Source organism: Hemibagrus wyckioides, linkage group LG05 (genome assembly GCF_019097595.1).
Source record: "Hemibagrus wyckioides isolate EC202008001 linkage group LG05, SWU_Hwy_1.0, whole genome shotgun sequence".
In the NCBI taxonomy this organism is placed as follows: domain Eukaryota; kingdom Metazoa; phylum Chordata; class Actinopteri; order Siluriformes; family Bagridae; genus Hemibagrus; species Hemibagrus wyckioides.
In genome coordinates, this window is record NC_080714.1 from 12,164,888 (window position 1) to 12,181,758 (window position 16,871).

The following is a 16,871-nucleotide window of genomic DNA, read 5'->3' on the forward strand; positions in this document are numbered from 1 at the left end:
TCAAGATTTTAAATTACAGAACTAACTAATTAACTGCTGCCAACCAACAGCCCAGGATAAACAAACAGGTTCTTGTGAATTTTGCTACAGAAACTGCATTTTAATGTCTCCCCACATTTTCAATGGGTTTGAGGCCAGGGAATTGGGCTGGCCACTCTATTACCTCAGTCCTTTCGATCTGGAACCAAGATATTGCTCATGTGTTTGCGGTCGTTGTCTTGTTGAAACACCCATTCCAGGGGCATTTCCTCTTTGGCATAGAGCAACATAATCTCAAGTATTTTGAGGCATTCAACTTATCCATGATCCCTTGCATATGACAAATCCCACCATGATTTCTGCAACTTTGCAATGATCCACTCTCTTTACGGTGTACTGTGGTTTAAATTCAATATCCGGGGGTATCCTGACATACTGTTGACCATCAGTCCACAGAATGTTACACCATTTCTATTGGGGTATTTTAGATGTAATTTTAGATCTATCCATTTTTTATTTATCCATTTTAGCAGTAGTTGCTCATTTTCCTGTTTCACGTTCAACGATTTTTTTTTTTTTTTTAATGAAATTACCCTGTTCTCATTTGACTTAGCAAGTTGGAAGGAAATATTTTATGGGAAACCTTTGCTTTCATACTTAAAGTACAATTAATAACACCTATTTTTCTCCCAGAATGAATGTATTCTATAAACTCCACACTCCTAGTACTCCTGAAGAAAATTAATGAGCTTTCAGAGAATGAGTCAGTTACTCAAACAAGCAGTATGCAATGTTAATAGTTGAGTCTTGTTTTTCTAAATATTTTTGTGGTTCAAAATAATCATTTGTTTCTAATCATTTAATCCTTAAACTCCCTCAAATTTTTGGAACCTATCTACAGTATACAGAAACATTATTTAATAGATTTTGTCCGAAATTATATGGAAAGAACTTTGAATGCACATGCCAGACTTCAGTCCCTTCAGTAAGCTTGTGGTCACCTTGGTGGGGGTGGAAGAAAGATTTATTTATTTACAAACCTTTTGTCAATATTATTCAAGAATACACAAAGATGCACAAAGCACAAATCCATACCTAGAGTCAACATAAATTGATTATTCTGTAAAACCATTGATACACAAAATGACAAAATGTAATAGATCTATATATTTAGTAACAATATGAACTACAAAACAAAAAAAAAAACATCCATAAAATCAGTAAATCTTGTATGCTGTGCCTATTAAAATCTATGCTCTTTGGGAAATACACTTTGTGGGTTTTATTCTTTTTCCATATTGTATTTTCTGCATTTAACATGTTTCAATCTTGTATTGATCCCTCATTAACAGACTAACTACAGTTACATTTATTCTAGGATCAGTCTGAGTCGCTGTCTTTGTCACTGTCTGCCTCCTTTACATCAACACTGAACTTGTACTCCTGGTCACAACCCATGTAAGCATCACTCATGAAATACAGTGTATAGTTATGAACTCCAACAACAGGGGCCACAAAGTCCAGTTTTACCTGATGAAGACAAATGGAAAAAAAAAAATGCATACATTCATGATCAGAACAATGCTTCAATATTTGTGCCTCATATTATTAATATAATAACGATATAGAGAATATTGTAGTAACCTTGGCTTTTTGTTGCAGCGTCAACCTCTTGATCGAGATAAGACTGTTAGATTTGGGGTCTCCAATCACAACCCACCAGCCCTCTTCACGTTTCTGCAAAAAAACAAAAAAAACACAAACAAAATGTGTAATATAGTAATATAACAGCCTCCTAGCTCCATGGTCTTTAGCTCATTTTTTAATTTGGGCTATTGCCTCTGCAGTTTGCTCCACACAACATCTTTGGATAACTGTGGATTTTGGATTCTGTAAACTTTGCATGGAGCTGACTGCTACCCTGGGTGGGCTCAGAAGTTTAAAAAAAAAAGTTTTAAACTAAGGCCATGCCCACACATAGCTGGGTATTTTTTTTTTAAAAACATTTTTCTACTTAATTTTTTTTTTAATTCTGTCAACACAACCTACGTGTTAAAAATATAAAACATCCTTACAGGTTCCGGTATTTTAACAACAATGACACGTTGTGGGAAAGTGATGCCCTTTGACATGTGAAAATTTTATTGTACAGTGAGGGAAAAAATTTTGATCCCCTGCTGATTTTGTATGTTTGCCCACTGTCAAAGAAATGATCAGTCTGTAATTTTAATGGTAGGTTTATCTGAACAGTGAGAGACAGAATAACAAAAAAATCCAGAAAAACACATTTCAAAAAAGTTATACATTGATTTGCATTTTATTGAGTGAAATAAGTATTTGATCCCTTTGCAAAACATGACTTAGTACTTGGTGGCAAACCCTTGTTGGCAATCACAGACGTCAGACATTTCTTGTAGTTGGCCACCAGGTTTGCACACATCTCACATCTCAAGGAATTTGGGCCCACTCCCCTTTGCAGATCCTCTCCAAGTCATTAAGGTTTTGTGGCTGACCCTTCGGCTCCCTCCACAGATTTTCTATGGGATTAAGGTCTGGAGACTGGCTAGACCACTACAGGACCTTAATGTGCTTCTTTTTGAACCACTCCTTTGTTGCCTTGGCCGTGTGTTTTGGGTCATTGTCGGGCTGGAATATCCATCCACGACCCATTTTCAACGCCCTGGCTGAGGGAAGGAGGTTCTCATCCAAGATTTGACGGCACATGGCTCCGTCCATCGTCCCTTTGATGCGGTGCGGTTGTCCTGTCCCCTTAGCAGAAAAACACCCCAAAGCATAATGTTTCCACCTACATGTTTGACGGTGGGGATGGTCTTCATGGAGTCATAGGCAGAATTCCTCCTCCTCCAAACACAGCGAGTTGAGTTGATGCCAAAGAGCTGGATTTTGGTCTCATTTGACCACAACACCTTCACCCAGTTCTCCTCTGAATCATTCAGATGTTCACTAGCAAACTTCAGATGAGCCTGTACATGTGCTTCCTTTAGCAGGGAGACCTCACGGGCGCTACTGGATTTCAGTCTTTCACGGCGTAGTGTGTTACCAATTGTTTTCTTGGTGACTATGGTCCCAGCTGCCTTGAGATCATTGACAAAATCCTCCAGTATAATTCTGGGCTGATTCCTCGCCGTTCTCATGATCATTGAAACTCCATGAGGTGAGATCTTGCATGGAGCCCCAGACCGAGGAAGATTGACAGTCCTTTTGTGTTTCTTCCATTTGGGAATAATCACACCAATTGTTGTCACCTTCTCACCAAGCTGCTTGGCGATGGTCTTGTAGCTCATTCCAGCCTTGTGTAGGTCTACAATCTTGTCCCTGACATCCATGGACAGCTCTTTGGTCTTGGCCATGATGGAGAGTTTGGAATCTGATTGATTGCTTCCTTCTGTGGACAGGTGTCTTTCATACAGTTAACGTGCTGAGATTAAGAGCACTCCCCAAGAGTGCCCCTACTGTAATCTCAGCTCGTTACCTGTATAAAAGACACCTGGGAGCCAGAAATTTTTGATTGATAGGGGATCAAATACTTATTTCACTCATTAAAATGCAAATCAAATCAATGTATAACTTTTCTGAAATGCGTTTTTCTGGATTTTTTTGTTGTTATTCTGTCTCTCACTGTTCAGATAAACCTACCATTAAAATTACAGACTGATCATTTCTTTGTCAGTGGGCAAACGTACAAAATCAGCAGGGGATCAAATAATTTTTTCCCTCACTGTAGAATGTAGAAGTCTGACCAGGTCACGTCCAAAACCGCCGTCGCTGTTTGTGTGGTTTGTGTTGGAGTTTTGTATGTAGCAGCAGTGAGCTTCGCATTCAGACACCTCCGTTTATTAATGTAATGCGCAAGTACCTGCGCGTGTATGTGCATGCATGTAAAAAGTCAGCAACGTTAACACAGTCACTAGATTATGCAAGTCTGCCATTGCACAAAATATCTTCATAAACAAAGCTGACGTCAAATCAAGGCCGGTCTGGCACACAGACAATGACATCAATTCGTCAAAATCTCCGTTTTCATTGGTGTGTGGACAGGGGAAACAGTTTTGGAAAATCTTCACTTTGGAAGTACTTTTCCAAAAGCTCCATTTTCAACAACCTTGAAAATGTACAAAAGGCCAAAACGCAGAGAAAAATCTCCGTTTTTAAAAATACTCAGCTACATATGGACATGGCCTAAGTCAGTAGACTCAACTGCTGGCTGAATGATGAATACAGTGTGCATTTTACTAACCTGGGGAAACAGTGGCGCGATGACGGGTCCTGTAACCTCTTCCTCTCTCTCCAGCTGCACCTGAACAACAACTGGACTGCCGCTGTAAAAAAAACAAACAGAACCATTACATTCCACCCAAATGGGTGAACACAAATTTCTGCTCAAAGACTTGATTCAAGCATAGTGATAACACACCCCCTTATCTGGCAGGGAATAATTTTTGTTAAATTTTATATTTTAAATAAACAAAATAAAAATAAACAATGCCAGCAGCATTAACAGGGATGACTCCATCAGCAAGTCTAGACAAGACCGCTTGTTACAATGAATTCCATATGAATACTACATTCAACCACTATTTCTTCATATATTGTGCTAATTGACAGGTGAATGGAGAGACAGACACAAAAATAACCTGAAAATATAATGTTTCCACCAACTTGCAGTTGAATCCTTAAAGGGGAGAGTATAAATATATTCAATACAATAGCCCAAAAGCCCATGTCCTACTTTAGCTGGGTAAAAAAGATTTTTCCTGATCTTATGTGATCAATTTTTCCCTGATGGCAATTTTTAAAATATTTTTAAACATATATTTAATTATCCAGAAATATTAGGTTTAAAAAAGGAAGCAAGCAATTACATGATTACAGATGAGGAGAGTACAGATGTGTTAAATAATGTTAATTGGTGAGAATTGTGAAAACTCAGCTGGACTGTGAAATTTTAAGTAATTCTGCAGTAATACAGTAAAAATATTTTAGATTATTATTTTGATCAAACTGCATGGTACAGAAAGCTTAAAAGATGTGTATGCAATTCTATTTTGTCCACTGTGCCAATTATGATACTATTTCGGATGGTGAAACTGGGCTTTGCACAATATAGTTTTAGGCTCAATTATAAACTTTACATAGTTTAAAGATACAATTAGAAAAATATGGTGCAGCAGATACAGGCCTGTTCCCAAAAATGATTCATACCATACACATTCACTTGCCTTCTAAACAGGGCACTCCATCACCTGGACAAGCCTGGGAGCACTGTTTTTTTAATTTTTTTTCCAAGCACTTTCAACACTATACAGACTGTGTTTCTGAGAGAGAAGCTGGAGCACACAGGAGCGGAACAGCAGCTTGCATCCTGTACATGGCTAACCATCTACAGTATGAGGGCTCAAAACCATGTGTCTGACAAAGTAGTCTGGTAGAACAGCCCTGGCTCCATTTCTCTTCACACTCTATACTGCAAACGTCAGATACAACACAAATTGCAGTCACCTGCAGAGTTTCTCTGGTGACGACGCAATTGTCTGCCTGTTTTGATTCTGTGGTGGCATCTGTTATTTTTTTATGGGGTTGTCTTCTGGTGCAGTGGCGTCTCTGCTGCAGACAAGAGTCTGACTAAAATCAAGCCAGCTCCGTCCTGGAATGCACTCTTGACCCAGTCCAGGATGTAAAAGAATGGCTGATAATAGCCAAGCTATCATATATGTTGGAAAACAACTCTCACCCCATACATGAGACCAGGGGTGTCCAATCTTATCCGCAAAGGGCCGGTGTGGGTGCAGGTTTTCATTCCAACTGAGCAGAAGCCACATCTGAGTCTACCGAAATCCAAGATCAGTTGATTAGCCAGTTGGAATCAGGTGTAGCTCCTGCTTGGTTGGAATGAAAACCTGCACCCACACCAGCCCTTTCTGGATAAGATTGGACACCCCTGCATAAGACACTGAGAACACTGGGTAGCTCTCACAATGGCAGGCTGATTCACTCCAAGTGTGTGATGGAGCGGTACCACAGATCATTCCTCCACAAACCCCACCACAAACTGGACACTACATCTCTCATCCCTCTTTTTTTTCTACCATCAAACGCTGAGGGTATCTGTTTGTTTAAAGAAGTTGGTGGGAACAATACAACTTATGTAAACCATGCTTAATAAAATACTGAATTGAAGGAACACGTACTTTCTTTTCCTCGTAACTGTAGCAAATGAAAAGTAAAGGACTGGGGCACATTGCACATTCAAATTTATCCTAAGGTGTTCAATGGAGTTGAGTTCAGCGCTCTATGCAGGCAACTCAAGTTATTTCACTCTAATCTTAACAAACCATGTCTTCCTAGACTACAGTGGCATTGTCATACTGGAACACTGAGGGGAAGGGTCATATATTGCCTATCCACAAAATTTCACCATATAGGTTATCCTGTGTTATCTGGAGCATCCTTACCTCTTGATGTCATCTTTATCAACCACTTCATAGGAGAGCTCGATGTTAGGGTATCGGTTACAGAAACGTGCCACATCAGCCATCTGAATATCTGACAACTGCAGAAGATTAATGCGGTCATCATCCTCCATCTCCATGATGTCAAAGATGCTTTCGACACCCTGCATAAACAAAAAATGCAATGAAATCAAATTTCACTGAGTGGGTGGAATGAAATATAAATATCTAAATTCTTACCTTTTCTGTACAGCGTTTGATGTGCTCTGTGGTGAAGTGTGGAAGTTGTTTTAGATAAGAGTCCTTAGACCACATGGCTTGTGTCACCATCTGAGCTAGCTCCATAGCAGCTAATGCCGGACTCAACCAGCCATTGCTGGAGAGCACATCTACACATGCCTGGATGAGACGTACAGCCTACATGCAAAAATAACACAAATGTATTATATTAAAGAATCTTGAGACATTAACAATATTTATTGCTTATATCATGACCACAGGTCTTCAGAGACCTAAAAAAGGGAAAAGATTTAACTATTAGACCTTATTTTTCAAAAATACATACCTTTTTAATGTGAAAAAACAAAACACATGTGCATTACAAACACATTACAACAAAACACATTACATGCATTACATTACAAAGGATATGGCCACAATCAGTAATTTTTCAACAGGAATTTAATAGATAGGCAGCTGGGGGTGCTGGTAATCAGGTCATTACCAATGGTCCACTTTTGCAGATAAGTACAGATATGGATTTCAGCTCAATTGAACTTATGGTTCCTGAGAAACAGGTATTTGAAAAACATTTACTGCGATTATTAAACTTTAAATACATACATATGCATGACATAATAAAATTACATTTTGATCAAATATTTGTCGTTTTCTCTCACCTGCTGACAGTTAGATTTTGCTTTATAAATATGAAACACATACACAGTAAAAACATACAGATGTGGAGAAATTAGCTATTTAAAGTTGTCTAAAATTATTAGGTTTCCGAAGCAAATGTTCAATTAATACCAGTGTTAATATAATTGCTATACAATTTATCATTTCATATTTAAACTATTAGTAATTTTAGTATTATTTGGAAAATTACAAACTCTGTTGTGCAGCCCAGAAGTAATACATAAGCCTCAGAAGGATATTTCATGTGTACAGACTCAACTCTGGCAATTAAAGAAAGAGGGAGAACTGACCACCATTCAAGAGCTTTGCTATTGCATTTGATATTCTTAGTTTGCATCATTTGTTTGATTTAAAGAAGAAATAAAAAATAAATATGTAATTAAAAACAGTCTTTGGCCATTTAAACTTACTCATGATTTGAGTATTTTTGAAATGATTGACATCCATAGCCTCAAGTTTTATCCATGTTCACTATATCCTGAGTAGTGTCCTTAATGAAATATTTTACTTTTTTAAATATGAAATTGTTGCTACAGGTTCTGATGGGGAAATTATTTATTTATTTTTATAACTCATTACATTAAAACACATTCAATATGCAAATTTATCCCTGTATCATCTCCATGAAATAAATTCAGTTTGTACAATTCCAGATGTATAATTGTCCTTGCCCTCTTTTTGATTCACTACTTCTATGGCTGCTTTTCTCTCCATGAGAAGGCCACTGTGTCTGATTGTAGCATATATGCTTTAAGTAAGAGATACTAGATCTCTAAAACTTGTGCATTCCATTAATATATCCATCCCAGGTTTTTTGTTCTTCACTATTGAGTTTGTCTTTGTATTCTTGCATTCCTTAATGGGTTTCGCCCAGATCCTTTGGCACTAACTCAGTCAGTATTATATCTTGTTGGAATTAGGCTAGAGTACCATCAAAACAGTTATCAGTAATTTTATATAGAAATTTGTAGAATTTGTGATTTGTAGAAAGGATTCAGCAATTTGATCAGGTTTGTTAATGGGTTAGAATTACTGGATTTTATTTTCTGTGCAATATTTAAAGATCATTGTTTACTTAAATTGCTAATACAGTACTTGCCATATTGCCATGATCATAATATCTTTGGTTAATAAATGTTAAATTGCCACCAGTCTTTTCAGCCATCAAATGATTATATTCTCTTCTGGTATCTTTTAGTTTCTTTAGCAGCATTAGATTTGGGGTTTGTTTATGCAATTGTTTTAGATTTTACATTTTTTTGTGCCAATTCTTGCCATTTTGCTTCACTCCCTTTCTTACATCTAAATGCTTTTACATAGTCTTATACCATAAGCTCTAATGAGTCTGTGGGAATCAAATCTACTCAACTATAATCAACATTCTGTTGTGATAAAAGTAATAAATCATCATCATTAATGAGATCTGCATTTCCTCTCCACTGATTGGACAGTATTCTGTATAGGGAAAGGTCAAGAGGTGAGTGGAGAGGTTACTTATTTGTATGTCTGAGTACATGGTAAGGTAGTGTGAACATAAATATTGCAGTTTGGAGACCGCCTTTTGGAGGACAGGAAGGGGGGGGGTCTGTGTAAATACATGGAGGTTTCAATTCTTATAAGCAAAATTCTAGCAGATTTTTTACTCACAGAAAGAAACCTTTGCTCATCACTTAACACTAGTATGTCCCAAGTGAATAGTAGGATGTGCATTTCACACCTAGGATTTCACCAAATCGATTTCTTCTCCTCTGTCAGCCACTGTGAGTTAAAATATCTATATTTTATTTAGTTTGTTCGGTTCGTTGTCTCTGACTACTCCAATTATCCAATCAAAGGACGGGAAATTGCTGATGTAATCGTATGCCTGCTAGATGGCCCCAGTGATGCCAACTTGAAATCTGAAGGACAGACACTTTATCTAATCATGTAGCATCCCCCTGAACATACTTAAGTCTCTTTTATTTGCTCGATTTTAGAGCATGTAGCAGTAGCATTGCATGTGATGCTCTCACTGCCTGTAACAGTTTTCAGTGTAGCTACTGCACTAATATAATAATATAACTGACCTTAGAGAAGAGAGAATGAAACATTAACAGGTCAGGTGGGGTTACATGATGCACTTTGTCCTGAGGCATCACACGTTACCATTGGAGGGTCAGAATACTTCTATTTACAAAGATATTCTGCCACCCACGACACTGATACCAGCCTGGTGCCGTTTTATATTCATTTGCTTTGAGTGTAGTAAATACTATATGGCATTTCAAGACTTAAAAGGCTGCTGTAAAGTTACATTAATAAAGGTTCTGGAGGAGCTCTACACCATGTCTTACTCCATGTATTACTGAAAACCCAAGAAACAGAAAAACTAATTTTCTTTGTAGTACCTAGGAGTTCATAAGGTATAAGTCATGAACCTCAATCAGGCCTATGCAGGGTTCTTTATGTGATTGAGTACTGGGAGCAATACTGCATACTCCTCCAAATTGGGTGTTTCTATAACTTATATTCTTGGTTCCCATACCATTTTAATAATAATAATCAAATCTTTCCCATCCTAACAGAAATCATTCTCAAGTCTTTAGATGACAACTTTGTGGGTGGCAAATGACTCAAATACATTAGTCTAGAAGACAATTTCAATAGATTAAATTACTTTTATAATAGAAGTCTGTTGCAGACCTGTAATCAATGCATTTGCCTTTATCTCCCTATTTCTATTACATAAGATACTGTCCCAATTGAATAGTCCCAATGAATTGCAACCTTTCTAAAAAAGTCTTTTACAGTAAGGATTGAGTACCTATTTTGCTCACCTTACTGAGGATCTCTTCAGTGTCAGACTGAAGCTCAGCACTCAGCTGCATACGGGACAAATGGGCCTGTAACAGCAGATTAGTCTTCACGTGGGGGTCATTAAACTTGGGGCTGTTCAATTTGTGAGGCACCTTCGGGGCTAGCTGCAAAGAAAAAAAGTAATATTAATCACTGAAGTCAAACAGCCTGTATGTTCATGAATTTGTGCATGTAATTGACCTGATGAAGCAGGGTGTCTTCATGGTGTCTGATTGGTATGTTCTTGTACTCAGCGGCATTGGAGATTATCTCAATCAGACCACGAATTTTAGTCTTGGCATTCAGGGACATGCTGAATAACTCTAGGACAACAAAAAATTCAGAATATTTTTTAAAAATTGATAATACAAACAAAATTCTGAAAGTATTTCTAATTTGCTGATATTTATCTGAAGTACATGGAAATGGCATAGGTTCACACAGTATCAGCATTTTCCAATCACTTGTGTGTGAATGAAAGGGTATAAATAGCGTTCATTTAAAGGGTTATCTTACCAATGGTTGTATAGTTAATGTAGTAGTATGCAGCAATCATGCCGAGATTGAGAGGGGCAACATCCATCTCATCCTCAATGCTGATGCACTTGGACTGCTCCAGATCCTGCAGTGTGTTCTCCACCAATTCTGACAGGTGGTCTGACAGATGCCGATGAGACATTCCTGCATTATAAAAAGCAGCCAAAGATCAAAAAAGGAGGTGATATAATCACAGGTAAATAATCCATTAAACTTCTTGGAGGGGAATCTTACCCTGAAGATTGTAGTAATTGGGGTTTTGGGTCATTCTGCGGTAAAGGAAAGTCCAGGTTAGGTAGTCCACAGCATCCTGCTTATTTTCCACTGTCTTTGTGACTATCTCAGCATTGAAGTGGTCATGAAGGCGGTGGTCCAAATGAGATTCAACTGGCAAAGGCTCATAAAGAAACTTCTTAAAGAAGTCCTTACATATAGAGAGAAAGGCAAAGTGTGTGAAGCTTATGGAAAAAACACAATGGGAAAGAAGCCTTAGAGCTGCAAAACTTGATTATACCTTTTTAGAGCCCTGGCACATAATGACACAGCAGCCCTCATCATCCTGAAGGGGACGGTTGGCCTTCCCAACCATTTGCAGCACATCATAGATCGGGTAATCCACATAACTGAACAATTAAACAAAAAGGTTAACGATAAATCTCAACTAATACACAATAAAGAATTGAAATTAATGGTGACTACTAAAATATCTTTTTAAACAACTGCCATAAATACATACGCATGAATTTTCCCATTGTAATACTGTGTGTCCATGACAATAACCAAGTGGGCAGAGATGTTTGTTCCCCAGCAAAGAGAACGAGAGGCCACCACAACTTGAATAGCACCTGTTAAACAAGAAAACAAAATATTTTCATTTACAGTATTTGTCAGATGCATTCATCCAGAGCAAATTACTTCATTTATGAAACACCAAAAAAGGCATTGCTCTATGATTATCTAGAATCTCACAGACTATGCAGTTTATACAGATGAAAATCCATGTTTCTACTAATCTAAGCCCACATTTATAGTGGGTGCTGTATATCTGTATGAACCTCTGGCAGCAAAGCACTTTTAATCTGTTTTGGCAACTTCAGACTTCAATTAGCAGTTATAAGTAAATGAACTTATGTTTCTGGCCATTTTCAATAACTGTAGCAAGATAACTAATTATTAGTAAAATAAGTCTAGAACGAGAGCTATGGGAAAGCCAATCTGTTACCATATAATTAAATATTATACAAACCTGCTACTCATTAGCTTGGGACTCAAAAATCCTTACAGAATTACATACCACAAAAAAGTGTAAAATGTAAACATTTTTGTGTTCTGCCAATAAAAGGACTGATCTCATGCAGTTTACACTGACAGCCTAAAGATATGCAGCAGGAATACAGGGAGGGTATACTTAAGTATTGAGTGACCACATACAGTTACATATGCGGCTTACATTGCTTGACTGACCTTTAGCCAACACATTCTGGGAAGAGAGAAAATGGCAGTGTAGTAGCACAATGCATAAAATCTTGCAGTTATGTGCCAGCAGCTTCAGGTAACGTTCACATCAACCATCATAACAGAAAAAAGCTCAGAGCTCAACAGTTAGAGATACTAGTAGTCTCTAGAGTTTATTTAGAATGGTGCAGAGGAAAAATCTAGTGACAATTCTGTGACTAGAAGTACAGCTGGGCGATGTGTCCTATAAATTGAATATTCGATTTTTTAAAACAAAATTTGGTTTTAAAATGATTTTCTTTAAAAAAAAAAAAAAATTATAAAACACTAAAGCAACACAATACTAGACACAGCCTATATAAAGTACTGTTATAAATACATGGCAACAACTTACTCAACTTCTAATGGCTATTTCCAGCATTGCAATGCAAACTGCCAAAGAAAACGTCGTCTTAAACTGGTATCATTAACATACCAAGGAATTAATTGTTTTTGAGTGGTCTTCCCAGGAGGGATAAGATGGATCCAGAGATTCACTCATGGAAGTGCATCTGAAAAATCTGCAGGATTTGCATACACAGACCAGAACCTTAAAGGAATATTTCCTGTATTAGACCTGTGTTACTGACAGTGTTAAATATGTGTACATTTCATGCAGAGCTTCCGTTTCCTTTTGCTGTCATGTGTAACCAGTTGAAATATTGAAAAACTTTAAAACCTCAGGTAGCCTTCATACAAACTAAAAGCTCTATTTTGTATACCAGTCTATATCAAACAAATCATAAACAGTCTTAGTTTCAAAGACAAGTTTTAAGAGTTACTGCTTAGTGGTGTGTTAAAAATGTTTAACAACTTCAAGCCAGCAATGTTAAAGTTTAATGTGGACATCAATATTTTATATCTAGTGGATATAACCCCAAACCTACATACTACACAGTCAACAATGTCACTCAGGCTGCCAGTGCTTCTGCACGCACACAAAGTCATTCACTGTGTATAAACCAGGCCATGGTTTTTTGGTCAAATATGCCAGTAATGGAACATCAGAAGTCATCTGTTTCAAGTTTTATTTATCAAAATAAGATACTGCCTTTGTTACATGGTCATTAACTACAAAATATGGATTCTTTACACACCAGAGTTAAAGAGCTGTTCAACTATCCTGCGTTCAGTCATTGAGAGCCCTTCGTGCAGATAACCCACTCCATTAGAAAGTGTTTCTTTCAGTGCACCATCAGACAGCTTCTCCAGGAATGGCACCAATTCTTTCTCAGAGCAGTGTAGGAACCTACAGAGGAATACTGAAAATTAATCAGAGCTGAGGAATGGCGATATTCCAGATCTATCATTGAAGAAAAAAAAAAAACATGGCATCAAACCATCAATCAAAATGAAAGCTACTGCACCTTTGTGGAACCACATCAGCAGCACAGAAAGTTAATATGTCAATGGCAGTAAGACGAGTCTGTCTCCGAGAAGGAACAAACACTAAAGACGGTTTAGATGGAGAATGCTTCATGATGGTGTGGTACACAGGTTTAGCCATTGACAGTAGCCGGGTTTGCGTGTGACTCACGTTAAAACCCTGTTGGTGGTTGATTGCAAAGAAAGAGTGAATAGGAAAATGGTTTTACTAGGAGAAGAATAAACATTAGTAATATAAAAAAGCTATGCTGGTAAAGAAAGTTAATAAGCACGACAAATTTCTTCATATTGAAGGTATTAAAATATTTCTAAATAAATCTTATCCACCTTTTCTATTTGTCCCTTCAACTGGCAAATAAATCAAATCAAAACTGAGTTTGATCCTTAGGCCTTTACCTGAATGTGAAGCTCCAGTGGCACAGGCCTGACATTTGGGTGGAAGTTGAAAGTTGCTGTAGTGCTACAACCCAACCAGTGTGCCACATCTTTTGCATTGGACAGAGATGAGCTTAATGCCACAATGCGGATGGGACGCTCAATCTGAGAGGAGATGTACCTCATTCTTGAGCAGATTACTTCTAGAACAGGCTAAAACAATGACAGAGAGGGATAAACATGCACAAAAAATTTAGGGATGCAAATTTTCATACCAAAATAGATTGCCTAGATGCTTTAAAAAGCATCACTTTTACCACATCATATTTATCATTATATAGCATGAATGATGCAGAAACAATCAGGCTTAATATAATGAGCCTTACCCCATTCTCTCCCCCAATGAGATGAATCTCATCCACAATGAAGAGACTGACATTCTGGACATTCTTCCTCTGTTTCCATCGGCGGGACAAAATATCCCACTTATCTGGGGTGCTGATGATAATGTCACCTTTCCCAAGTAGCTTGAGGTCAGTGCTGGTCTCTCCAGTTAGCATAACTACCTTTTTATTCAGGAGAACCTGAAACTTCTGATGCCAATCCACAAACACCTACATGCCAGAAGTAGAATACATTACTTTTCTCTTCCATACGCTAAGAAAAATTTTACATCCATCAATCATTTCCCAAGCAGCTCAAGGTTACTGTAAAACCCTGGAAATACATGCAATCATTCTTAATTAACTGTTTCAGAAAAAGAGGGTGCTGTGTCAAAGCATCTTTCAAGCCAGAAAATTGAGTCAAGTGGAAAAATTATATACGTAGGGAGAAAGGGCTTTCTGGGGTATCGGAGAGTTCAAAAACACCAACATAACTGTCAATCAATACAGATTCACATGTCAGTTGACTGGCATTCATTGTGGGGGAAATTAAGACTGCTCTTTTTGCACATTGTGGAGTGATCATATGCCATTGTATGCTGCACTCCAGAAAATGAATAAAGGTGGGCAGGCCTGAACTAAGCATCTAAGAGTTACATGTGTTCTTCCCCTGAGCTGGCACTTAAAACAGCCATTGTTGGTAGCATCACATCTATTATACACAACCTAGCAATGTCTGCAGCTACGGCAGGTCTACCTCTGTGCACACTTCCTGAAACAAAAAGAGGAATTTAATTTGTAGCATAACTTAAAGCATAGATTGATACTGGATTTGGAGCATGCTCAGCTATGAGCTATAGATTTATCAATTGAGTTGCATAAATACAGCATGTCCTGAAACTAAGTATTAAATTAGTTGACCACTTTGTGAAATTGTTGCTTGACTACTAAAAACTTGTAACCAATCATTCCTTGGTTGGGCATTCTTTAAGTATGCAGGTAATTAGCAGTGTATTATGGTGAATGGGGAGTTAACATTCCCTTTTTTGCCTACTTTTTCACAGTCTCCCTAGCCAGCCGCGTTTTAAACTGTGTTGGCTAGACTGTCCACAAAATCACTTTAGGATTTAGTATTGCACTACGCTATTTCAGAATTCACAGAAGTTCAGCACCCAGGTTAAAAAGGCTGAAAAAAGAGATTATTCAAGTTAAATCAACAAAAGATAACTGCTAGAATTTTCATTGTCTGATATGCCCATGTTGATGCCTAAATTGTCATACTGCCATGATAATCAGCAGTGTAATCACAGATATATCCAAAACCGTCAAAAATTGCACTTTTTAATGAAAAAACTTGGCAAATACATCAGAGTAAGCTAGCTTCAGTTTCCATTTGAAAAAACCAACAGAGCAATTTTTATCCAAAGTAAATCTGAAACCAGTTATGTTTTAGTTAGAGTTAATAGCCTTTAAATGGATTAGTTATGAAAATTGCATTTTGCATTGCATTTACATTGGACACATTTGTGACCCACGAAACAAAGTGTCTGACCATTTGTTTCCTAGCAACACTAAGGCCACTGGTTCCATAAACGTAATCATTTGAAAGCAGTATGCCATTGCCAAAACGAACAAAAGTTTGACAATTTGGGCCATGCTTGACAACGCTAATGAAATGTTTGGTACTGGCTTGCTTAATCTTCTAGATTAAAGCTTGGAGCAGGCTATATTAACACAAAGAAACAACTAAAAGCTAAATGTTAAGTTTGCATACTTGTTCCGCCAGAGACTCCATGGGGGTGATGTAGACACAACGGCCTTCTGGGTTGTGCAGCAGCATCCTGAGAATAGCAAACTCTGCACAGATAGTCTTCCCACTCCCAGTGGGGGAACCAACAAAAACATTATCATCACTGTTGTACACAGCATTGAACACTGGAGGGAAAAAATAAAAAATAATCACAGGTCCACATATACACTCACCATAAACAATAACACCTATGCACCTACTCATAAATGTCATTTTAGTCAATCATGCTTAAAATCTAGTTTGAGTATTTCTTTGTTTATCTGGGATTTGCTAAGGTTTACACAGAATTATGCTTAAAAAACCTTGAGCAACAGTACTGCATGTTGAAATGCCTTGTTAATCAGAAAGTTCAGAGAAAGCTTGTAGTAACTCAGTCTTGTGCATGCACAAAACATTGAGGTGTATGGGCTTACAACAGCAGAAGACTACACTGTGCTGTCATCAAAGAAGAGGAACCTTAAACTATCAAGGAAATGGCTTTCCCAAACTGGACCATTTAAGATTTTTCTTGTTCACAGCTGTTCAGTTTGGCAAGCCTGTGTTCATGATAGCATCCTGTTCTCGGCTTGACAGAAAGGGAACCTGATGTGGCCTGCTGTTGTAGCCTATCTCTATCAAGATTGTGTTATGCATTCTGAAATGCTTTTCTGCTCACCAGAGTTATAAAGAGTGCTTAAATTACTA

At 37.7% G+C, this 16,871-nt stretch overlaps 1 protein-coding gene across 1 annotated transcript in view; it reads right to left on the reverse strand.

The window, feature by feature from the left end:
* Positions 1-970: 970 nt before the first annotated feature.
* snrnp200 (small nuclear ribonucleoprotein 200 (U5)) overlaps positions 971-16,871 on the reverse strand; it is a 60,403-nt gene continuing 44,502 nt past the window's right edge. Inside the window, exons 30-45 of the mRNA XM_058389025.1 lie at positions 16,152-16,312; positions 14,381-14,608; positions 14,016-14,207; positions 13,601-13,779; positions 13,331-13,482; positions 11,476-11,584; positions 11,254-11,362; positions 10,974-11,163; positions 10,719-10,883; positions 10,404-10,525; positions 10,184-10,327; positions 6,690-6,866; positions 6,453-6,613; positions 4,238-4,319; positions 1,624-1,716; positions 971-1,509 (exon numbers count right to left, since the gene is read on the reverse strand). Of these exons, the coding sequence (XP_058245008.1) occupies positions 1,360-1,509; positions 1,624-1,716; positions 4,238-4,319; positions 6,453-6,613; positions 6,690-6,866; positions 10,184-10,327; positions 10,404-10,525; positions 10,719-10,883; positions 10,974-11,163; positions 11,254-11,362; positions 11,476-11,584; positions 13,331-13,482; positions 13,601-13,779; positions 14,016-14,207; positions 14,381-14,608; positions 16,152-16,312 (2,414 nt within the window). The 3' untranslated portion in view covers positions 971-1,359. The remainder of the gene's footprint in view (positions 1,510-1,623; positions 1,717-4,237; positions 4,320-6,452; positions 6,614-6,689; positions 6,867-10,183; positions 10,328-10,403; positions 10,526-10,718; positions 10,884-10,973; positions 11,164-11,253; positions 11,363-11,475; positions 11,585-13,330; positions 13,483-13,600; positions 13,780-14,015; positions 14,208-14,380; positions 14,609-16,151; positions 16,313-16,871) is intronic.